General features: G+C 35.1%; 1 protein-coding gene across 2 annotated transcripts in view; it reads right to left on the bottom strand.

The window, feature by feature from the left end:
- EPS15 (epidermal growth factor receptor pathway substrate 15) overlaps positions 1 to 25701 on the bottom strand; it is a 54928-nt gene that overhangs the window by 5443 nt on the left and 23784 nt on the right. For both annotated transcript variants that reach the window (XM_087929904.1, XM_026707063.2), the window contains 14 exons: positions 23025 to 23084; positions 21532 to 21732; positions 21298 to 21443; positions 20504 to 20660; positions 17979 to 18064; positions 12297 to 12369; positions 10126 to 10287; positions 8622 to 8819; positions 7098 to 7295; positions 6252 to 6335; positions 5321 to 5411; positions 4038 to 4073; positions 3467 to 3594; positions 2661 to 2730 (listed from right to left, as the gene is read on the bottom strand). In XM_087929904.1, coding sequence (XP_087786030.1) covers positions 2661 to 2730; positions 3467 to 3594; positions 4038 to 4073; positions 5321 to 5411; positions 6252 to 6335; positions 7098 to 7295; positions 8622 to 8819; positions 10126 to 10287; positions 12297 to 12369; positions 17979 to 18064; positions 20504 to 20660; positions 21298 to 21443; positions 21532 to 21732; positions 23025 to 23084 — 1690 coding nt within the window. The remainder of the gene's footprint in view (positions 1 to 2660; positions 2731 to 3466; positions 3595 to 4037; positions 4074 to 5320; positions 5412 to 6251; positions 6336 to 7097; positions 7296 to 8621; positions 8820 to 10125; positions 10288 to 12296; positions 12370 to 17978; positions 18065 to 20503; positions 20661 to 21297; positions 21444 to 21531; positions 21733 to 23024; positions 23085 to 25701) is intronic.

Below are 25701 nucleotides of genomic sequence, written 5' to 3' on the forward strand. Positions count from 1 at the left end.
TTTATTGAATTATTGACATTTTCACCATATATGAAGAGGGCATATTTAAAAGTTCACTATCACTCAGTTCTCATTCAGTTAATTATATGGAATTAAACTAAAAAATGTCTCAGGAATGTCGTCAAACTATTTGGAAATTATTCCAAGAGGTGATGGAGATAATTTTGTTTATTGTGCCCCTCAAAATGTAAAAAAAATTCAAACTCAAAATCGGATGAGTCTTAAAATATTTTAGTTTTCTATTTCACTTGTATGTGTATAGTTACAACGAAACAGGATATTTGATGCCATTTGAAAGGCACACTATACAAAAAAGACTGGACCATGCAACTCACTTCTAGAAACTGATAGCTAAGTTACACTTTCTTTTGGCACAATTTTGCCATGACTACCACATTTTTCATAAAAATAGTAACATTAACTCTTCCCAGCATAGTCTGATAAATGATCCAAATAAGTGTTAAGAAGAAATTTCAAAGAGTGCCTGAAAAAGTTGCAAAGAGTGCATGGAAAAGACTAGTTGGCAGGCACCATTTTGTCGCTGGTGGTGTTTGAACTAATTGTGTTGATGTCAAAGCCAACACTTTTGCTGATTACAATTAGTTGGCTTCTCTAGAGCTATATATGATAGATTTTCTAATGGTCTTAAATAAAGGAAGGACAGATAGCTGATAGATTTGCCTTCAATACCTTCAAGAGTAACTTAAGTATTAAATATTACTAGTTTTTTTTTAAAAAAATAACAGACTGTCTAAACAAAAGTCAGGTTTATGCTGATTTAGGATGTGTTAAAATATATTACAACTAAATAATTACCTATTTAAAAGCTGGTGCTAAACTCAGCAATTCAGAATGCATAGGAACCACATGGAGCCTACCTTCTCAAGGTATACCCATCAAATTGTAACCTCGTTGATCTGAACAGGGAGAGGAGCATGATGGCTCACTTGGTTAGAACACTGGGTTTATAATCAACAAGCCCACATTCAAAACCCAACATGAGCTCCTATCACTCGCTTCAGCTTCTGCCCACCTAGCAGTTCAAATGTGTGCAAACACAACTAGATAAATAGGTACCATTTTGGTGGGCACATTAACGGAGACATGAAAGGAGCCCCCACCTGAGTGTCTCCAGGACAACGATGATGCCACCAGCTAATTCTTTCAACCTCTAAGTGCCTCAGGGCTTTCCAATATGAAAGCAGTAGTACCTTAATACAAGCTCCAGGTAGCATGAAGGGACAGTTTTGGATGTTTACATAATAAGACATAGTGTCAGGTGCTAAAGACCATGTCTACACATGAAGATCCAATTAAACTGTTTTAACAGCCTATCTATAGGAATCTTAAAAAGAAAAGTTGATAAGGAAGAAGTTAGTTCAGCCCAGGCAGCATCTGAGCTGGAAGATCAATTTAGAACTTGTCCAAATGTTTATTTACCCTGAAAATATCAGCATGTAAAAATTCAGCTATCAAAACTTCAGCTCTCAATTTAGAGCTATATATAAACAGATTTTCTGATAACACTGAAATGTTATTTCTGATTGGGAAAGAATAGGAACAAGGGAGTATCCAGAAAAGTTTTGAGTATAAAAGCTTCTAAATGTGAAACTATCAGATGCTGGAAGCAGTGTTAGAATCTGTTTTCACTTCTGGCATATTAAATAACTCAAGTCTTAAAATGTTTAAATCCTTGTCTGACTTTGCTGCTAGGTGTGCCAAATATGTCAAATTTGATGCGTTCAAAATATAATAATTAAACATCATAGAATAAAATATTTCTGAAAATTGGTACCCAAAATCCATTACATAATCACATTTGATTATATGCTAATCACATTTAACACTAAGGATCTGAAATTAATTATAATTCTTAGGTTCAAACTAATCACATTTAGCAAGTTAATCTAAGTTAAGAGAACCCAAAAATGTATTCTGGCAGATAGTCATGCACTTCACACAATGCAAAAATTGTTCAGTTTTAATTGAAAAATAAAGTAATTAAGCTATTAAAATTGTAAATTTGACTGATTTTGATGCTTTTTAGAAACCTAAAAAGGTGCAGGTACATGTAACATAATTAAATTGGGGGAGTAACAAAGCTTAGTCTGTATATATATAATTTGGCTTGTTCATAACTAGGAGATCTAAAATATATTCAAGGGTGCTTCAAAAACATGGCAACTTTAAAACATGAGGACTGCAACTCCCAGAATTCCTCAGCACTAGGTCTTAATGTTGCCAAAGTTTGCAGACCACTGATATAGCTTATGGATAACAAATTCCTATGGATACCTTACTTGGTATTTATTGGATTCCTCTCTAACATTACTTTTAATCTAACAGGAACTTAAAAGGAAAATTATTGAACTGCATAATTTCAGTAGCATGCTTAGCCATGCTATGGTAGCCATAATCCAGCATTCTGCAAATGAGCAAGCTTATTTTGGAAAGAAAAAAAAGTAAAGTAAGTTGGGCCTAATTATAATGGTTGAGGAGGTATTATAGGAACTGTCTTCACTAGGCTTTCCAGTAAAGAGTCCTTAGTAATCCATGCCCACAGTGGGAGCCATTTTGAGTAAGCAGCTTTGATGTACTCTCAAAAATCCAAATATGCCTCACACCTCAAATAGGTTAAGATTGTCATTATAATTTCTTACCTGGATCACTTGATGCAGTCACAGCAGTTCCACCAGGAGCAAAAGGATCATTATGTTTCAGTGTTTCTGCCTAAAATTTAAAATTCTTTAAATGCAAATTCTTAAAATCAAACATGCTGTTTTTTGCCTGTGTATTAAGAGAGAAATTAAACTGTACTTGAATAATTTAAAATACATTCATTCCAGTCATTCCAGAATTTAGCTTTTCAGAATGTTATTTTCAAAACTGTTAAAATGAATTCTGTTCTGTTTGAAGCATCTATAACCCTTCATATACGGCTGTTGGTATCATATACTGCTTCATATACGCACTGATATCCATTCAGAAGTTATTAAAAACACCAACACTGTAAGAATGCTAATACTCTACCTCTGGTTGTCTATAAACACCAGTACTCTTAACTCTGTAATTTAATATTTTAATGTGTTACAAATGTAACACATTAAATTATATGGGCCATGAATTAAGGATCTATCAATCCTAAAATAAAAGGGAAATGGGAAAGTTATTTTGAGAACTTCCTAAAACACAACAGTCATATTTAACAACTGTGAAATCTCACACTACCTAATAATTCTAGATTTCATTAAATGCCAAGAGACTTAGGTTGTCTAAGCCAAGCCTCCAGGTGATCTCAACGATTCATGAAGCAGCTGTGCAAATAAAAGGACAAATGTCCAATGTTTGTGAAATATATCTGTCCATAGAGGACAAGGAACAAGCAAAGTTTATATGAAACCTAATGGAGACATTTCATACCAAAATCTGCCATACACATAATGCTAATCTCTTCTCTCAGACTTACTGTGGAATTGTTGTTGTTAGTTGCACTGAAAGGATCGATATTCCCAAAGGGATCTGAAGACGGCTGCTTAAAAAAGTTGTCAGCAGCAAAAGGATCTGAACCTTTAAATGGATCACTACCAAAAGGATCTCAAAGACAGCGAAGTGAAGACAAAGTTACTAGAAGGTGTGCTTAGGTGTTTGCTATTGTAAATATTTATCACAAAAAAACCCATAAAATGTGCCCAACTTTAATATTATATTGCTGGTTTATGTATTCTCTATCAATTAGAACATTAATTAATATTCCATGTGGTATATTGCTCCCCAAAGTAAAGGCTACTTCAACATACTCAATGTTTAAATGTACGGAGTCTTTGTCAAAATTCTCTTCTCCACCCCACAAATGTTTGATTTACAAGTCCCATCATTCTAGCTTGCTGATATATTAACTGAAACCAAAATATCTGGAGGATTTTTACAAATAAAGAATCCCACCCCGTTATGCAGTTCTTAACATTCTTTAATTATGGATTCATGTCTTGAAAAATTTGCTTTTAAAAGAATTAAAAGGAAAGAAAACAAATACTCACCAATCTTGCCAAATGGATCATCCTTGAAAGGATCATCTATTTAAAAAGTAAAACACTGTCCATAAAAATCTTTTTCAGTTTTGTTCAGAATATCAGGCTACAGATAAAGATTTGTATTTATCTCATTCTGTGCCTGAAACTCCTTGAGGAATAGGGTCATGAAGCTTGCCAAAGAGCAGAAAAGGCTCCCCTAAATACAGCAATAGCTTTTAAAAAAACTTCACTAATATCCATTGATAACTATTTGGAATTTTGCCCATTGGAAGTCTTATTGTCCACCAAAAGAAAGAGAGACCAATGTAGCTTAACTATAGAGATGAGGGACTAAGTCAACTAAGGAAGATGACCTTGTCAGAGATATGAAACGCTTTTGCCGATGGTACAAGGGGTAAAATATATTTTCAATCTAAAACAGCCAGATAATATTCAGAATTGGAGTCAGAAAAATAAGTTCACAACTATAAAGAAGGAGGAGGTATAGCATAATCAGACTTGCAAGTTATCTTATTGTAGTTGGTCTCAAAATCTGTTTTAGCTTTCCTGTGGAGTTTTACATGCTGCCCATTTCATTATCCAAAGTGACTCTGATAATGATTTTCCATTGGTCTAGGATGGTTATGTAATGGAGCTGACATCAATTGAGCAACAATAGACAGATCTTTAGTTATTTATCCTTTATTTAGCACTGTATTTTTTAAAGTCAAAGCTTTCAAACAAGGAAACTTTAACTGGGGACACTACTATCTATAGGTAGTTTTCGACTTACGGCCACAATTGAGCCAAAAATTTATGTTGTTAAGTGAGACATTTGTTAAGTGAGTTTTGCCCCATTTTATGACATTTCTTGCCACAGCTGTTAAGTGAATCACTGCAGTTGATAAGTTAGCAACCTGGTTGTTAAGTGAATCTGGCTTCCCCATTGACTTTGCTTATCAGAAGGTTGCAAAAGGTGATCCCATGATCGTGGGACGCTGCAACGGTCATAAGTAAGAACCAGTTTCCAAGCATCTGAATTTTGATGACATGATCACAGGGATGCTGCAAAGGTTGTAACTGTGAATAACGGTCACAAATTGAGGACTACCTATACTTAATATCCAACAACATCTTGTATAAATTGATTTAGTTCAATCGCCTTGAAGAAATCCACTCTCATCAAAAGGTTGTCTAAAGGCATCCAGTGAAATTAAGCTGACTCACCAGATATTTGGTTCAAAGGTCAATTGAAGTATCATTATGACTCCTTTGTAAATGGTTAGGGAAAGAAAAATGAACATACTTACTACCAACGAAGGGATCAGACTCAAAAAAGTCCAAGTTGGCTTCTGTTGTCTGATCAGAGGGTTGATGGGAGTCTTCATTTACTAGATCCTCCTAGTAGAAGAAAATTGTTTAAAATACAGTAATATATTGTCATTCATCCTATTATACAAGTCACCTCTTTCTCTTAAGTCTAACTAAAGATAGAAATTCTTTCCCCAAACTAATTAAATCAGTAAAAAAAAAAAAGAATCTTGAGACATTTGTAATTAACCTTAGGGAAATTACATCAAAATAAATGAACTCAGATCCTGTGTATTAGTGAGTGGGTTTCTGTTTATGGATCCTCCCAGTTTTCGCATTAGTACACAAATTATTTTAGTCTGACTTATTCATATGGTCTCAAATGGAGGATACTTCAGAAAAGCATAGTATAGTATGTGATAATGGGGAAAAAACCCTACTCCTTGTATAGGTAGTCTGCGACTTACAGTAGTTCATTTAATTACAGTTCAATGTCACTGAAAAGTGATTTGTAACTGTTTTTCACACTTACAACCATTGCAACATCCCCATGGTCACTTGATCAAAATTGCAAAGTTTTGCAACTGACTCATATTTATGATGATTACAGTGTCTCAGGATCATGTGATTACTTTTTGTGACCTTTTGACAAGCAAAGTCAATGGGGAACCAGGATTCATTTAACAATTCTGTTGTAACTTAACTGCTACAGTGATTCACTTAACAACTGTGACAAGAACGGTTGTAAAATGGTGCAAAATTCACTTAACAACTGCCTCACTTAGCAAGAGAAATTTTGTTGTCATAAGTCGAGGACTACTTGTATAGGTTCTTCCATATATTTAAGAAGCTTCTCTTACATGACTTCACAATGATAATTATATCAACCTACAAAATGTAGTTGTATATTAAAATGCTGTTTAAACGCACTTTTTTGGTAACATCCGATGGTAGTTCCAGTTCTTCTTTTCCCTCTTCTGTAGCTACATGTGTTGTTTCAGGACTATTTCTAGCCTTTCAGGGCAAAAATAAATAAATAAAAATTAGACATATAAGTTCTGCCAACAACAATCTACAGTTTGGGTATAATTTTTTTCTAGTGACTATTACTTAAGAAAAATTGGCTCGACAAATCTGTAGCATGTCATTCCCAAATAATATTCTTCACAATGGCTACAACTCTAACATTTAATTTTTAGTATTAATAATATTAATTTATAATTAATATTATTAATACTAAATATTTTTAGTATTAATACTAAATATTTTTAATCTTTTAATCATATTAAGAGGCAAATTTTATAAACAAGAATTTTATATAACTTTTATATGATTAAATGTGGCTACACTATGTAAAAGGATATAGTTACATCTAAAGCGGCAATACAAAACTCTTGTTACCTGTTCAATAAAATCTATAATCTAAAAACCTTGAAAATAATTGAGGTCATTCACATTTTTCTTTTGGAAGAAGAAAATCTATGGCTCTTACACTGTTTCTCTAATATTATGCTGGACACTATGTTAGGGCAACTCCCCACTCCCCCCAAAAAACCCTGTATAACAACACATTCAACCTTCTCTGAAATCGCTGAACTAGGTAGTTAGTAATAGGTTATCCAAAAATACTTTAATTAATTCATCAATTTACATATATACTTTGGACTTGTTCTAGAACAAAACTTGGTATATTTTATTTATCATATTGAAACTCAGGCTTCACCACACAAATTGATCAGATTTTTTTTTTTAAAAAATAATCCAGGCACCACTCACAGGAATTTCATAATTTACTTGTTCTGAATCTGCTGGATTCTCACTTTCAGCATTCTCATTTAGGTTAACAGTTTCACTGCTGCTGTTGCTGAGGCTAGAGTGATCTGCATTCCCATTAATCAATATGCCATGTGGTTGGACTTCCCAGTTAAACTGGCTGTTTTCCAACTGTTTGAGCTCCAGCAATTTTTCTTGCACCTAATAGACAAACAAACAAACAAACATTCTATCAAAGAACTTGCTCGATACCTATGCTTCGCTATGAAACTATGTGGTTGGTCTTAGTTTGGGGGGAGGTAAATGGGGGGGGGGAATTCTGCCTCTGCCTACCAACATCCATTGATATTCATCTCGCTAGCGTCTTGTCAGTGTGTGAGTTGAGGGCTGTTTGGAAACTGAAAGAGTATTTGCTGTGTGAGCAAAGAGCAAGCAGCCTGGCGCAGCTTAGCTCAATTGTTCTGTACTAACCTGCTTGGTGCTGTGAAACTAAAACTGAAACTGAAACTCCTCTTCTCTGCTTGTGTTTTGCATTTGGAACAGATATTTTTTTTAGGTGGGGAGTGGGAGTAGAACTCCTTAGCGTCAGAGCTGTTAATAATAATATAGGAAATACTAATGTTGTGATGGTCATTTCCAAAAACCCTTTCTTAATGAGCACCTAGAAGCCAAGAAGAACATACGTGCCAAATTTCAAGTTTGTAGGCTTTACGGTTCTGTGATGGTGTGTGAGTGGTATTTCGCTTTCATATAGAGAGATAAATAGCAATAGAAATTCTAAAAAATTGAAAACCAAGCAAAAAGGAAACAATCCAGTTTTGTAAAGATTATGGGAAACTCAAAAAGACTAGAATAAAAATGCTAAATGGATAAAAATATTTGAATATGAATTTAAAAATCAAATGGAAGAATTGATAATAAAGACAGAAATGATTAAAAATTGAATAAAAAGGATTGAAAACTAGACCTGGAAAAGATGGATTGCGTGACTTTTGGCTCAAATATCTGAGTAGCTTATATCTGATTACATCTAAACAGGTTGATGACATATTGTTTAAAGACAACATCTTTGATTGGTTAATAACTGGCAACATTTATCTGATTAAGAAAAAAATCCAGCAAAAGGAACAATACTATGAACTTACAGGCCATTAACATGCTTGCCTACAATGTTTAAATTATTCACATCATTGTTATATAATTGCAAAACACACACTCTAAAATAGTGATGGATGACATATAAATCTTTAAATATCTAAAACAGTAACATAAATGCATATATTTTTCCCTATTTCAGGGTAATGCCTCTCACTCATCTGAATTATAGTCCATGAAATTTGAGTATTTACACTATAAAAAATGTTCTATTATGAATGACACACAAAGCCAGAATAGGAGGAATTCAGCTTTAACGACTGAATTCAGGTTTATTTCTTAGTTAAATGTAGAATGATAGAATAGCATTTGTAATCAAGGGAATCCAACAATGGAAGTTTGATGGCAAAGAATAATTTCAGAGGGACTTACTGAAGTTATTTCTTGTTGGGATTCTTGAAGATCCTGCTGGAGAGGTACTAATTGCAATTTTCCTTCCTCTACATTTTTCTCTAATTCTGAAGCTTCTTGCTGTAGCCTGCTGAGCTCTTCTTGGGCTTTACTTAAATCATCCTTATATCCAGAGATTTTTGATTCTTGCTCTGCTATTTCTTTTTTTAGAGATGTAATCTATAAAATGAAAGGTGAATATAAAACTAGCTAGAGATATAATCTATAATGTGAGAGGTGAATATAAAACTAGCTAGCAGTTTTTTCCTTCAACGTTTTTACCAAGAACGAGCTAACCAAACCAGAACCATATCAGAGCCGGTTTGGTTAGTGGTTGAGGCACCAGACTAGAAAGCAGGAGACTGAATTCTTGGGTTAGTCATTCTCTCTCAGCTCAACTCACTTCACAGAGTGGTTGTTGTAGGGAAAATAGGACGAGGGAGGTATGTTGGATATGTTCGCTGCCTTGAGTTATTTGTAAAAATAATAAAGGTGGGATAGAAATAAATTAATAAAAAAATAATATATTCCACTGTAACATTCTAATGGTTGAATTATGAGATGTGCTTTCATGGCATATTCAAGAAAAGCTGTATTGCATAAATATTATTCTTGCTGTGTCATTCTACCAGATGGCCCAGATAAAATAGTCCTGAAATGCAAAATCATGATTTGGGGAACTGAAAGTATGCCAGAGACTTTCTCCTTCCACTTGCATATTTCATGTTTGTTTATTCTCAAATTTAAAATATAAGTTAGAGTGGACTTGAGTTTCCTGCTCTTTGCATAATCTGAAAAAATCCCCAGAGTTTCCTGACTCAGCTGTTTCTCCCTCTGTTTATTTAATAACAATTATTTATTTATGGATGCTTAGAGAGATTATGTATTAAAGTTTTCAATGAAATATAGTAGCCTTTATTGAAACCATCACATAAAGGTGATGTAATGCTTAAATTAAGAGAATGCCTTCTGGAATAACTCCATTTTTAGTAGTTTCCTGAAAGCCAGAAGGGAGAAGGCAAAGACCTTTTTTAGAAAGCTGTTCCAGAGCATCGCCATTGCCACAGAAGAGAAGCACCTTCTAGCCTAAGCCCACTCCGGTCCCCAAAATGTGGGCCTACAATTACTCTTTCCTTACTGAATCTGGTGGTTATGCTGTTGCTATTTTCTTCTTTTTCTCTGATTCATTTTGTTCTTTGTTTAATTAATAAAAGGGAGAAGAAATGACAATACAAATACAATTAATTAAAACTTCCACAATAAATAAATCAATTAAAATGCTTATAGCTCTAAACCCTGTAACACAACAGAGTACTAACAATAGTCTAACAGCAATCAAATCAACAATGATGTGGAGAGCTTATTCATTTTTAATACATTTCCATGGCAATCCCTTTAAACAAGGAATCCCTAAGTATATTCATCATGTATACAACAGTCCCAATGAAACAATGCAGCTTTCTACAGCTGAGGTAAAAGTACTCACTAGATCAACTTCTTCTGTACATTTCTGCCGTATCATACTAAGCTGGTCTTCTAACTTGGCTTTCTCTTCATCTAGACCATTCAGGATTTCTTCTGCCTCCTGCTTCTGAGTCAAAAGGTTCTTCAAGTTATTGCTCTCCCTCCTTACTTCATCTTGAAGATCCTGAAAAGTAGAAAAATACAGGCCTGAATTTCTTCTTAAAACATCCACCATATGATGTTGTAATGATTTTAACTTTCTGATGTAAGATGGAGGGGAGAGAATATGAACAGGTAGGTGTATATCTGAAAAATTGGGAGGGGGGGGGGGAGTCTCAGCACAAAGCCATATGAAATTTATAGGATACACACAGAAAAGGACAAAAGTAAATCAAAATAGAGGTTGGAAGGGTATGAGAAAGAAAATGAGATGGACAACCTGAAGAAAAACAATACTTAATCAAAATTACTGAGAAAATGTTTCTCTTAGTAATAAATGTAGTATGATTTAGTGGGTGGAAATGACAGATGGACAACTTAATGTAGAGAATAAAATGTCTCCCTAACTGATGTCTGTCGGCTATTGCTGGGCATCACTCATAAGGGTGGCCCAGAAACAGGATGACTGCAATTCATCCAGTGCTACCTGCAACCTGTATCCAAACACACATTGCTAAGACACTGTAGGATACAAACATCTATCAATGAAGTACAATATATTTCAAGATTTATCAATAACAAAAAGCTTCACACAATTTAGATAGTTTTTTGAGCAAAGCTTTCAATATCACTAATAGAATTAAATTTGATTAAACCTGTGGTTTCAATCTTAATGTGAAATGTTTTTAATTGGAAGCAAGACTTATGAGAATTTATTTTGTTATATTATTATTATTATTAAATGTTTGGTTCTAATGTCATAGCAGATCAAGGCTTTCTAGTCACAGGAAAAAAACTGGCCATTTTGACTTCAGAGTGGGCTGTTCTGAAATCAGAATAAAAACCAGCCATTTTTATTAAAATTCTCTTAAATGACAACTAACTTGATTATTCTGTTACAATAATTGGGTTGTACTATGTTCCCATTTTGTAAACATTCCTACTTCATAGTGAGGATGCTGAACGTTACTCTTCTAGCTAAAGCTCTTGGGTACAAAGATATGACAGAAAATGTATCTATAATAAATTTTTAAAAATCATATTTTGTAAAGTGTTAACGTTTCCTAGAAAAGTATAGCAAGCAAGTTCCTTATGTTGCCTCGATTATATTTCTTGGAAAGACTGAAAAAATGTAATATTCTTGCAATCTTAATGTAATATTAATCTAATTACATAAATAATTGTACAGAAACAAACTGTTCATCAATCTATATGAGAGAAGAGCATTCAAGAGAAACTATTCATTTGTTTCATTAGTAACACTCTCTTCTTTTAAAGCCTTTTTTCTAAATTTTAAAATTCATTTTCCATTATAATGGAACACTACTGACAATGTTGGAGATAGATAGATAGATAGATAGATAGATAGATAGATAGATAGATATAGAAATTTCCAGAGTCAAATAAATTCTGAGCCCTGTAGTTCCTTCATTGGTATCATAGGAGAAATATTAATAAAAGTCATACATGGGAATTATTTTACTAATATGAAATCTTAAGATATATCAACACCTGTAGCAAAACTGTTAACTAACTAAATAGCTTTATGTAAGTTGCTGCTTGATTTTGCATGACCAGCAAATGGTCATGCAAAAGCAACAAAATATTGGTTAAGAATAAATTAAAAAGGCTCCATCCAAAAGAACTATTATGCAGCCTTTAATAATGTAATAATGGATTTACATTTAAGCACTGAGAGATTTTCAGCTTTAAGGAATGCATCTAGATGCAAATCCTTGTTCATATCAAAAACCTGAAGCTGTTATTCATAGCCACAGTCCTTGTATTATAACATCACTGCCAAAATTGGCATATAACAAAAATGCTGCATTTCCCCCCTCAGCCTATTTCCCAAATAATATAGACATTCATGTCATTAATCACATCAGTTTCAATCCCTAAGCTAACAAATATATTGATGGAAACAAATCCTAATAACATACATGCTAAAAGGCGAAATCATTCATTGAAAGATATTTTTTTCAATAAGCTCTATTTATATCAACCAAATCTGAAAATTCAAATGACAATTACCTGGACCTCGCTTGTCCTCTGCTTGATTGTCTCTCCTTTTTCTTTCAGGTCTTGCTCCACATTGTTCTTTTCCCTAGAAGACCAACAAATAAGGCAGGAATATTTAAGAACATCCGTTACGCCAGGCACAGTTATCCAACCTCCTAAACCAGTCTCTCTTTTTAAATGCATAGTTAAACATGTAATTTTTATAAGACTGACTGTGTTGCTTTAGAAAGAAAAGCCAAAAGCAATCTCCTACGTAGGCCAAATATTAAAATATAAAAGATGTCTACTCTCCCAGTCATGGATAGGTGGAAATGACAGCTTAAAGAGAAAGCAAAGGGGAAAGGGGAAAAAAAATCAATGAAATACTGTCTTCAGTGATCTCACTGTTGCTATGGAACAACTGTCTGGCAAAAGGAGGGAGGGACTGCATCAGCTCTCATACACTTAACCCTTCTGGAACTAGAATTGCATATATTGTATGCAAGATAGAAACCTATTTGCTAGCTCTTCTTTCACACTTTAAAATACTAAGGTTTGTATTACTTGAAACCTAACATCTTAAAGATAAGCTACATGTCTATATTTTTCCCCATGCCTTACGATACTGCAGCTTTCATCAGGTTTTCAGTCATGGAATGAACGGGAAAAACCAGAAATGTAACAGTTTAATTTCACAATCCTCTTTGTACATTCATTTATAAGTGTTTCATAAAGCTATACTACATTAATTCCAGAGTGGCTTTTTTCGGTTCGTTAACAGTAAATCAAAAAGGAGAACATGTTCTTGCTTTAGCTGAATGTATCCTTTTCCAAGAGCTAAAGATGTCTCTCAAACAAAGAGTATCTTTGGATTTAGCTAGATTATTCATACATCCATTTAGGCATTATATTTCTCATACACACACACTATTTCTAGTGTTACCTAATGAATCCCCTGATCACACACTCCGCATGTCTTGTCCTACACCTGCTACCATTGTTTTCCATGTTGCTGAAAAATTATATTAAAAGCTATACTGTTAAAGCCAAACTCTTCTATATCAGGAGTTGCAGTTACCTATAACACTAAGCCACAATATGTATTTGGTGGCGTACATCACTATAAGCCAAAACTATCAAGCCATATTGTGGTTCTGAAAAATATGTGAACTTAGCCTACATCTAGATAGTGAAACAGCAGGAAATGATATACAAATCCATATTATTATTGAATTCCACTATAATAATGCTGTCATTGTGTCATTCAATCTGCAAAATCAACATTTTTTTTTGTTTTGGTTAAAGAAAGGTTAATAAATGAATACCGAACACAATCACACATAAACAAACCTGCTTCAATGTAAAAGATGCCAACTTACTATTAACAACCAAGGAAAGTAGTACTTCAAAAAATATTTTAATTTTAAGTTGGGTTTTTGAAGGCAATAAGCATAATTATGCCTGCTTTGTTACTGACATACCACAGTGAATGCAGCAACTTGAAAGGCTGGTTTTAACTTACCTTTTAATCATTTACGTTTTAATCATTATATTAATAAACTGCTAACCAAATTTATTGGGATTGATGTATCAGTTTAAAATCAGAGTTAATGTACAATAATAATGCCAGTTTGGCTTAGTGGTTGGCAATGAACTAGGAGTAAGAAAACCAGAGTTCTAATCCTGCCTTAGGCACAGAAGCCAAACAGATGACATTGGGCCAATCACTCTTTCCCCTAGTCAACCAAGTAATGCAGTTCAAGTAATACCCTAGTGCCCGAAGAAAGGAAATGTGTCCTAAGATGTCGCCTAAAAAGCTGCATGAATTTCTTCATACAAATTTCACAAGTATATGTACCTGAAACAAAAAGTCAATTAAATGGGTGAAATAATAGCTTCCCGCAATCTATCTCTCCTCCACTGACTTCCCCAATAGAAAATAATGCACACAGAATCAAACACATCATTAAAAAAATCCATACTTTAAAAAAAAACAAATTACTGCCCCTGAAGTATTTGGGAAAACATTAATGTATCAGAAGAAGTGGTTATAAAACACTACAAAACCAATGAGTCACGGTAAAAATACATCTTGATTTAGTACTACAGGGAATCCTCTCCAAAGTGTGCCTTGCTGTCTCATCGTGGTGATAGTGTATTCACTGAAGGGATGAGCAAATTAATGCTGGGAGTACACACTAAGAGTGTATACTCTCACCAAGATCACCCAAGGCATGAAGGTCATCTCAGTTGCTTAGCTAAATAGAAGCAAGCAGGCTTCTATATAGGGCACCAATGACACAGGAATATATTAGAGGCAAATGATCACTTAAGTGACAAAATAAATCCATTTTTAACAAAATGCTAAATTATATAAGGAAACCTTCCATTGTAGTTTTGCCCCTAAGGCCTGCTGAAAAAAATAGTTTTAATGGACCTTTAAAATCCAGCAGAGTAAACTCTTTTTTCAATTGTTCAAATCCTCATCCTTACCATTTTCTGAAAACCGAGAAATATTCAAGTAACACACACACACACACACACACACACACACACACACACAAACCAGTCAACAGTCCAGTGTTGCAAATCAGACAGACTTTTCTGATGTTCTATAATAATTCATTTAGCCAACTCATGCTAGAAAAATTAACATTGTTGAATAGATTCCAAATATGGGGGACACAGCTAAGAACATGCATTGTTTTAATATATAAATAATCCAGAGTTATGTAAGCAAATGCTGCCAGCCCAAAATGCAACAGCAAGCCCCAATCAGATTGTATGGATTAATCCTCTAATTCCTAAAATATAGTACATTCACAGAATTCAGATCCTCTTCACTTTGGTCAATTTTGTTATGCTGCAGCTTGCTACAGTTGTTGAAATTCATTTTTTACTCATTAATCTACCCTCAGTACCCCATAATGACAAAGTGAAAACAGACTTTTAGAAAAGTCTGTAAATTTATTAAAAAGGGAAAAAAACTGAAATATCACATTGGCATAAGTTTTCAGGCTCTTTGCAACACTACTTGAAATTTAGCTCAGGTGCCTCCCATTTCTCATGATCATTGCTGACATGTTCCTACACCTTGACTGGAGTCCACCGGTGGTAAATTAAATTGATTGGACGTGATTTGAAAAGGAACACAGCTCTCTATAGGAGGCCGCACAGTTGACAATGCATACTATAGCAGAGCAAAAACCATGAGGTCAAAGAAACTGCCTGCATAGGTCAGAGATAGGATTATTGCAAGGCACAGATCTGGGGAAGGCTACAATAAAATGTCTGCTGCACTGAAGGTTCCTAAGAGCACAGTGGTCTCTATAATTCTCAAATGGAAGAGGTTTGCCACAACCAGGACTCTTCCAAGAGCTGGTCACCGAGTCAAACTTAGCGATTGGGGGAGAAGGGCCTTAGTAAGAGATCTGACCAAGAACCTGATGCTCAATCTGACTAAGCTCCAGAGATCACGTGTGGAGATGGGACAGAGTTCCAGAAGGACAACCATCAATGCAGCCCTCCATCAATCTGGGCTTTATGACAGCATGGCAAGATGGAAGCCTCCCCTCAGTATAAAACGCATGAAAACCCGACTGGAGTTTGTAACTGAAGGACTCTGACTGTGAGGAACAAGATTTTCTGAGCTGATGAAACCAAGATTGAACTGTTTGGTCTCAATTCTAAGTCTGGAGGAAGTCTGGAGGAAACAGGGCACTGCCCATCAACTGCCCAATATTATCCCAACAGTGAAGCATGTTAGTGGCAGCATCATGCTGTGGAAGTGTTTTACAGGAACTGGGAGACTGGTCAAGGCTGAGAGAAAGCTGAATTAACAAAGTACAGGGATATCCTCAATGAAAACCTGTTTCATAGAATTCAGGATCTTAGACTGGGCAGAAGCTTCACTTTCCAACATGACAATTATCCTAAGCAGACAGCCAAGACATAGGAGTGGCTTAGGGACAATCCTGTGAATGTCCTAGAGCGGCCCAGCCAGAGCCCTGACTTGAACTCTATTGATCATCTCTGGAAGAACCTGAAAATGGCTATCTATTGACAGTCACCATACAACCTGACTGAGTTTGAGAGGATGTACAAGGAAAAATGACAGAAAATCCCCCAATCCAAGTGTGCAAAGCTTGTCACGTCATACCCAAAAAGACTTGAGGCTATAATTGCTGCTAAAAGTGCTTCATCAAAGCACTAAATGAAGGGTCTAGATACTTATGCCAATGTAACATTTCAGGTTTTTTCTTTATTAAAAAAAAAACCTCAGCACCCCATAATGACAAAATGAAAATGTCTGTAAATTTATTAAAAACATTTCTAAAAGTTTGTTTTCACTTTATGGGGGTATTGGGTATAGATTAACAAAAATGAATTTCAACAACTCTAGAATCAGGTTGCAGCACCAACAAGTGAATGGGGTCTGAATAATGCACTGTATAACTTTAAGAACAGGGTAATTTTAACTAATTTTTTTTTGAACAATCTGAGGCTTCAAATACACACAAAGCATTTCGTTGTTGTTGTTGTTACCTAAACCTCATTCTAAAGTTGCAGAAACTAATTTCATTTTGTTTACTGCAATGTTCCATTTGTTTATCTGGACAAGATATTCCCATTCATTATTTCAAAGGACACATAAATAAGTAGTATCAATTTTATCAACATCCTTCAAAGCAGGATTACTGGTTTAGGAGCCAAAAGCTGCAGTTAATCCCTGCAGAAAAGTCTAATGGAATTGGAAGTTCAAGTAGCAAGAGCATTTGGATCAAATAATCCACAGAAGAAATGCTTAATTTGAATATGGTGCCAAGAAGTACAAATTGTTCCAGATAATCCAAATACTTTTTAAAAAGACAGAGTTCAGGAATTTAAACAAAGCTAATGAATCAACACAGTTGCTGTACAAAAGCTTCTGTTGTACATTTCAGAATCAGATACCGTAGTAAGATAAACATTTAACATCTGCATGAAAGTGTCTAGTAAGATCATCTGCTGACAATGGGTCAGGTACCAATAGTAAGTAATACTCAGCTGTATGTTTTGAGCCTTAGTCAATCAAGTAACTCAGTGCCTGAAGACTGTTTGAGTTTGGACAGGGAAGAACAAGCTGAAACTCATGGCAACTATGTCAAGAGGACCTTTGCAGATTCATCTGGTGTGCCAAATGAGCCATTTCAGAGACTGGAATTCTCTTACAGTCACACATATCTTGGTTACTTCAGGTGTGACTATTGCAATGTACTCTATTTGAGACTCTCCTTGAAGATCATTTGGAAGGTGAAGATGGTCCAAAATGCCATCATGTGAACAGTTATGGGCAAAATTCAATTCATACATGTAACACCTCTGTTGCATGAGCTGCACTGGTTACCAATAGGTTTCTGGTTGCAATTAAAGATACCAGTTATCACCTATAAAGGCGTTCATGGCATAGGGCCTGGCTATCTGAGGGATCACATCTCCTTTTGTCTATCCTGGAGGATCTGACAGAGCAGGCATATTTCATGTCCTCTCTGCATGGTGCCACCTCTTTGAAATAACCCACTTTGCCCAGAATTTTGGACTGCATCAAAATTACACATTTTCAGACAGTCTTTAAAAAAAATGGCTTTTCCCCAACATATGCTCCCTGGAGCAGTTCTTATAAAGCTAAATAATAAAACAAACAAAAATCACTAATTTTAAATTTCTTTGACTTACTTTTGAAGGTCAATTATTTCATTGCTTAACGAATCTAACTCTTTGATTGCAGAAAAATCTGCTACAGAATTTTGCCGTAGTAAATTCTGAAAAATAAATAAGAAAATATGGTTTGATTCTACTTGCTTCCAGAATAAATACTGTAATTGTCTTGATGGGAAAAAAAATTTAATTGGCTTCTAATTTAAAAAATTGTACAGCCTAATTTTAAAAAAGCTCTAAATGTAAAGCTTACTTTTTAGTAAGCTCCAAACAGAAAATCAGCTTCAAAGGGTAAGTTGAGTTTCCTTTCATTTAATCAGTTTTGAGATGATAAAATTATATAACATAGGAATCAAACAGACTAGTCTAAACTAGTCCAGGGGTGGGCAATTAATTTTCCCAAGGACTGTTGTGGAAGGCAGAACCAATAGTTCTCAGCTGTGCCTGTAAGATGTGCTTTGACCAAGGTGGCAATGGGTGGCCAAGCCTAGGTCCCTTCACACAATGATTACCACTGCCTCCTAAGGCTTATCCAGAGGAGTGCATGCTGAATTGGTCAGAAAAGTACTTTCTCTTCTCGCCCTCCTGCAACTGGCCGGCTGACTGAAGACCACACAGTGATGTGGAGAGTCAGATTTGACTTAACTTCTTCTGCGGCATACTTATGAAGCATTTGATTTCTAATTTCTAATTTCCATCTAATTTCATGCGGGCCGGACAGAGACAGCCAAAGGGCTGGATGTGGCTGGGGGTGTGTGTGTGTCATAAAATACCCAGGTCTGGACTAGTCTATTCTGCTACATACTGGTAGATATAAATGTGTATGTTTCAACAGTGTTCCATAGCATCTATATTGATTCATTTATTGGCAATGAGTTCTCCTTGATAATTGTTTTTTCTCAGTTGAGAATTTTGTGAGGCCCATATTTCTGAACTTGCAACAGTAAACCACAGTTGCATTAGTTAAAACACATAGTTCATTACACCAATGACACAAGGATATGTGATATTTATCTCCCTTTAAGAATTAGTGAAGCAAAGGGACAAAGCCTAATTCTCAATACAGAAAGACTTCTGCTTGTAGAATCACCTTTTTAAAGGTACATGGTTATTCATTTTTATTTTTTATATTTCAGGTTTAAACCTTTCTGCAATTATCAACAGTACAATTACAGCCTCATTATAGCTAAAGGTTTAGTGTATTCATATATACATGCTATTATTACTCATCTGCATTAACACTTCACAATTCATTTATTGTTTGATAATGAAAAGTAAATATTCAACTGAGGTATATATCTTAAATTCAGGGCATGTATTTAAGCCCAAACAACTGTGAAAGAAATATAAATATTTATAAAATATGTTGTTATTGTCAGCAGGCATCAAGATCAAGTGCACAGCACGTTATTCTGTCGATTTGGAAACACATGCAGCATCCTGAAGTGAGAACAGTGATGTGAGAATAGCACAGCTCTTTCAGAAATTTAAGTGACATTCTGCTGTTTGAAAAGAAAATGTGTGATATGAAAAAGATGCTCATTACTAAACAATCAATATTGGAAAAGTGAAGAATCTCTAACCTTGCGATGGCAGATTTAAGAAACTGACAGTATAATAAAGATGCAAAGCAGAATGGTGCAGAATGGAAAATATAGTCCAAACTAGGAAAGACATAGGAGGAAAGCAAACATATAAAAAGATTAGTAAAGCAAGAAATAAAAGCAATTTTTTTTCAAAATAAAGCAAAAATAAATCTGGTATTGTAAAAGTCAAACAAAATGAAGAATTTTTGAGTGTAATTTCTCACAAGGTGTTCAATCTATTGGGGTAATATGACTTAGCACAACCAAGAAGAAGCTCAATTATCAAACCAGAAGAATGTTAATATTTTGTTTTTTATTGGGTATATATTATTTTAAATGGAACAATGCCAAAAAAATACACAACATATAAAATTATCCTGCTTATACTGAAATTATTTCAGTATGTCCTTGTTAAAATAAACATCTTAGGAATCATAGAACTTCTCGAATAAGAATATTTCATAAAGGAGACCAAAAATTTATGATTCAATGTGTCTCACATAATATGTAGCAGAAGTAATATCTTATTTGTATTTTCCATTAACTGCAATGTTGAGGACAAGTTTGCATGAATGTTTTGCTTCATATGGAATTGACTCTAGTAATTTATTAGCACTTAATCTACCTGGTCTTTGAACTGAATTGTTATCAGCTCTAAAATATGAACAGGAAGATATAAACAGCACTCAATAAAGCAATTTTAAGTCTGCAAAAGTCAAAAAATATCCATTTTCTAATAATGTGTCCAAGTTTTCATTTTATTTTAAATAAACAACTTGTATCTGCTTGGTTGGCTAGTGAGATGAAGGAAGGTTTATCAATATGAGCAGTTTGTGTGTTCCTGTTAATTGATTTCTATATCTACTATTATTTGAGATACCAAGTTCAAGCACATAGCACAACTCCCAATCAGACTCTCAATTCTTTACACATTTTATGAAATGTCACATATCTCACATTTTGTGAAGCGGTTCTCTCTGATGGAGGAATCATATCTGTCGTTAGCACCTGAGGAGGATCAATGCCCTTTGTTAGCTTCTGATTAATTAAATGGAAGGCCAAAGCAAATTGTTCCTCAGAAAGCTTCCCACAATCCTTTGTGTCACAAAGAGCCCTGTAAAATCAATTAGAGAAAGGAAATGACTAATGAAATTTCTCACACCATGTACATGCTGTCTAGATTAAAAATTACTATTTTAAAGCTCTTTACTTTTGAAATCTAGCCATACATGTTGCATTCCATTTATTCATCATAGCTGAGTTCACACATCACAATAAGCCTCTAATTAATAAATGCCATTACATTTTAGAATGACTGTGGTTTGGGAATGTTTGAAATTCAAAGGAAAAAGAAAAGATAGAGCAACCCAATACAACTAAGCTAAGTATTTATAGTGTACATTTTGAATCAGGAAACATATTGCATTTTATGCAACTTGGCTATACGTTCATTCTCTATATGGTCTTTCATCTTTACAATTTTTAAAAAAATGTTCTCTGTTTAGAATGTAAAGTGCCAAACTCTTCATAATAGCACAAAGAGTGACAAAAATACGTACCTTATATCATAATTTAGGATGCACTTTAGAAAAAGCATCAAAATTAGTTATTTGAATTCTTCAAAATATAATAACAACTGAATGCAAGCATGTAGAAAAACAATGATAAATTCTAAATTTAGAATAACTATTTTTCATCAATTTTAAAGAAATTTAATTGTTTTATTCTTTTCAAGCAGGGAAAACTCTTACCAGATGTGTGCAAGTAGAGCTGAAGGCAAGCCAGTTTTCAAGAATAATTCTCTAGCTTCCACACCAGAGACAAAGCCATCCATGTCCTTGTCTGTTTGCAGGAAGATTTCATGATATGTTATCATGTCTGTAGGTGATACAACCCACTACAAAGTAAAACAATAACTAAATTTTACATTTCAATTACACTTTGTGAACTCAACAGATCAAAACACTACTCTTTGTCAAAGGTACCTGTGCTACTGATGATGTGGATGGTAATATGCTGACAGGTAACATGGACTGACTACATTCTTTGTTGGGTGTTGAAGGTAGCACTGACTGCCCGACACCTGGAATGCTGATACCTTTTCTTTTAGATGGTGGCACCAACGCTGGAGGCAAGGACATTGGCACAGGTTCCTTCTCAAGAGCACAGTATACCAAGAACATGGCCTGAATAGACATTTTTAAGGTGGTCAAAGACATGGACTGAACATTAGTTTGTTGTTATGCAACCTCATAGTTAATGTAGTAATTGAGCTAAATAAAGCTCTTAATGTTTTTACTTCCTTTTGTCTCAGCTACTCTTCTGCTCATTTACCATATTTAAAATTATAGAAAATCTAAAAAGCAAGGAAGATAAGACTTTTATTTTTATTTCAATTTATAAGGCTACGTGGGGAGCATATAAAAAAACCAATCCTAAAATACACAGGGACCTGCCATTCATTCCAACCCAAAGCTGGGGGAAGAGTCAAATTTTAATTTTAATTGGCACCTTGAATTGTACCCTGATGATAACCAGTGCAGCCCATGAAGCAAAAGTATTGTATGAGCAAGGTGAGCCATGCCCATAATTATCCATGCTGCCACATTCTGGATCAGTTGTAACTTCCAAGCGGTTTTCAAGGGCAACATCATATAAAATGCCTTAGGCTTGTCTTTAAGTATGAGGTGAATAAAGCATGAGTGACTGTCTGACATGCCTTATAGTCCAGATAAGGGTATAAATGGTTTGACCATATAGTCATGCAAGAGTCTTCTTAACTACAGCTGTCACTCATTCTCTGAGCAGGGGAGGTCAGCTTGGGGTTGAGAATGTTTATTTGAGTACATTCCCACATATTGAAGATCCCAAACCAATAGACTATCAGCAGCCTCACATAGATGTTAAACAGAACATGTGAGAGCAGAAAACCCTGAAATACCCCCATCCACCCCCCGCACACACAAGGAGCCTTGGAAACAATTACATAGAACTCAACTTAAAGTCTTATCCGGTATAGCAAAATATGTAGCATTGTATATAGGCTAAATATGCAATATATCTGTAATTTTACATTTATATCCTTCTGTAGCTTAGAACATTATATGTTGTTAACAAGGAAACTGGCTTTGTAGATAAAATGAATATTGAAGAATGTGCCTTAAACAGTAAATCTGCCCCTTCTGGGAAAAGATTTTGACCAATGTGTCAATAAGCCTTCAAATAACTCTGAAAATAAAGTAGAAACCAACTGAACAAAATGTTTAAAACACTTTATGTGATGGGAAAACAATATCATATTAGATAAAAGATACAATTTTCATTTTTAAAAGAACCATCACTGTTGGAACTTACATTTTTAAAATCCCTTAATAGCTCTTCCTCAAAAACTATATGCAACAAGAAATACCATGTTATGCCTTCTTTATCTATTTTAAACACTGTTTTGAAAATTTGTAATGTATAAATTCATACTTACAACAGCAAATTCATCCCGATCCAACATTCCATCATGATCAATATCGCTTAACTCCCAAACCTAACAAACAAAAAGCCTATGTCAAGATAATATTTTACATTTTCAAATTACTGTCAATTACCAAATAATATTTGCTTTCTTTACATTTTTAAAAGATCATACATACATCAACGTGACACATTCTCATCACCAGTAATTAGGTAGCTTTTAGGAGGTTAAAGGTTAAAATTAAGCTTTAAGGACAAATACAGAACTTTATCCTATGTTTATTGTTTTATTTAATGTCATTAACAAAAATTCAAACTGATGCTCTAGTGGCCTTTCCACCATCTATTATTAGAGATAAATTACTCATTTCAAGACAAAACCATACATTTAATATTGTTCCATGAATTTTTTCCCATATCACAACATCCAATTAAAGCTGAAATCAGGAAGAGGTGAAAATTAGGAGGGGAAGAAATGTTTCCACCCATCAAAACACCCTCTTTTTTTTCTCCCTACAAAATATTTTAGAAGAAAATACAAGGTAGAAAATTTATTTTCCTATGTGCTATTCTCCTATTCCTGAAGGCAATTTACAGAAACTCATTTTCATTTTAATACAGATGAGCAATTTTCATGCCATTTATGTACAACAAAGTACTAAAAAAGGTCATTCTTATTGAGAAAGGAATGTTTTATTTTTTTTAAAAAATCACATTTGAATCTCCATGTTGCTGAAATGTACTTCACCTGACCAGCAGCACAGTGGTTCACATTATAATTCTGTATCTGGAGAGCCAACACCCATATTCTTACTTGCAATGTATGTACAATACTAGCTCGATACCTATGCTTCGCTACAAAAATATGTGTCCGGGCTTAGTTTTTGGGGAGGAAAATAAGGGGAAAATAATTCTGCCTCTGCCTACCAGCATCCATCGGTATTCATCTGGCTAGCATCCTGTCAGTGTGTGAGAGAGTTGAGAGCTGTTTGGGAACTGAAAGAGTATTTGCTGTAAGAGCAAGGAGACAGCAAAGAGCCTGGGTGTGGCTTAGCTCAACTCTTCTGTACTAAAGCTGCTTGGTATTGTGAAACTAAAACTGAAACTCCCCTTCTCTGCTTGTGTTTTGCATTTGGAACAGATTTTTTTTCAGGTGGGGAGGAGGAGGAGAACTCCTTAGCATCAGAGCGTGTTAATAATATATGAAATACTAATGCTCTGATGGTCATTTCGAAAAATCCTTTCTTAGTGAGCACCTAGAAGCCAAGAGGAACATATGTGCCAAATTTCAAGTTTGTAGGCTTTACAGTTCTGGAGATTTTGTGATGATGCGTGAGTGGTATTTCAATTTTATATATATAGATATACATGAAAATGAAACCTTTGGGATTAAGACTATACAGCATATCAACAAAATCTTTATTAGATACATCAATAGAAAATTTCATTTTATGTTTGGGGGAGAAATATATAACTTTAAGACACACAAAAAAGTTATTTCCTAAAGAATGCATTTGGGGGAGGAATCCTTTGAGTCCATCTTGACTCCTGGCATCTATCTGGACAAGTCCCTGCAGTTGTTTTTGGCAAGTTTTTTAAAGATGTAGTTGCCAATTTCTCCTTCCTAGGGCTGTGTGAGACTGAAGGCCAAAAGACACACAACAGGTTTTATGGCTAAGGAACTCATGGCCTCCTGGTTTCTAGTCTGATGCCTTAACTACTGCCCTAAACTGACTCTCCTGTTAATGTGTGCCCTTAACAATTCTTAAATGATTTAGAGATCAGCTACTGAAAGGGAAAGCAAGGAATCAACAACTGTCAATAACTTTCTCTTTATACTCAGCTACACTCATTTAACCACTACCCAGCAATTGTTTGATGTTACAATGGCACTGAAAAAGTAATTGTATGAATGGTCTTCACACTTACAACTGTTCCATTAGTCATGTGATCAAGATTTCATTACTATGCAATTTGCAGGCATTCATAACTGTCACAGCAGCTGACTGCCATGTGATCACCATTTACATGCTTCACAGCCAGTTTCAGACAGTCAATGGAGAAACCAGCAGTAAAATCACAAGTTGTGGTCACGTGATGTCTTGCTTAAGAACCATGGGTGAGTCATTTAATAACTGTGGAGGAAGTGAGGTCATAAGTCCATCAACATCATGTTAAGTCTTCCTTAATGATCAAGCTGCTGGTCCTAACTGTGGTTGTTAAGCAAGGGATCATACTCTGTCCAAGATCACTAGAAAACTGCAATCTTGAGCCCAATTGCTAGTATGATGCTAATTTTTCTAACCAAGGGGTGTCAAACTCAAGGCCTGTGGGCCTAATCTGACCCGTGGGGTGCTTAGTTCTGGCCGGGGGGGGGGGCACCCTGGAAGTAGTGATGGACCGGCCATAGTGCCTCTGCCAGCAAAAATAGAGCTTGGGAAGGTCATGTGCAACCCCTCCCGAGCTCCGTTTTTCGCTGGCAGAGGATTGTAGGAGGCCACAGCAGCCAGAAACAGCTTGGGAGCCTGTTTTTGCTGACACAGTGCTCCGGCTGCCATAGGCACCAACACAAATGGTGTCAAGCTGACCATGCCATCTGGCCACACACCCCCTCCACCATCAAACACAACCCTGATGCAGCCCTCAATGAAATCAAGTTTGACACCCCTGTTCTAACCCAAGCTGTGGTG

Source organism: Pseudonaja textilis, chromosome 3 (genome assembly GCF_049901715.1).
Source record: "Pseudonaja textilis isolate UNSWEBS1 chromosome 3, rPseTex1.2, whole genome shotgun sequence".
Taxonomy (NCBI): Eukaryota; Metazoa; Chordata; class Lepidosauria; order Squamata; family Elapidae; genus Pseudonaja; species Pseudonaja textilis.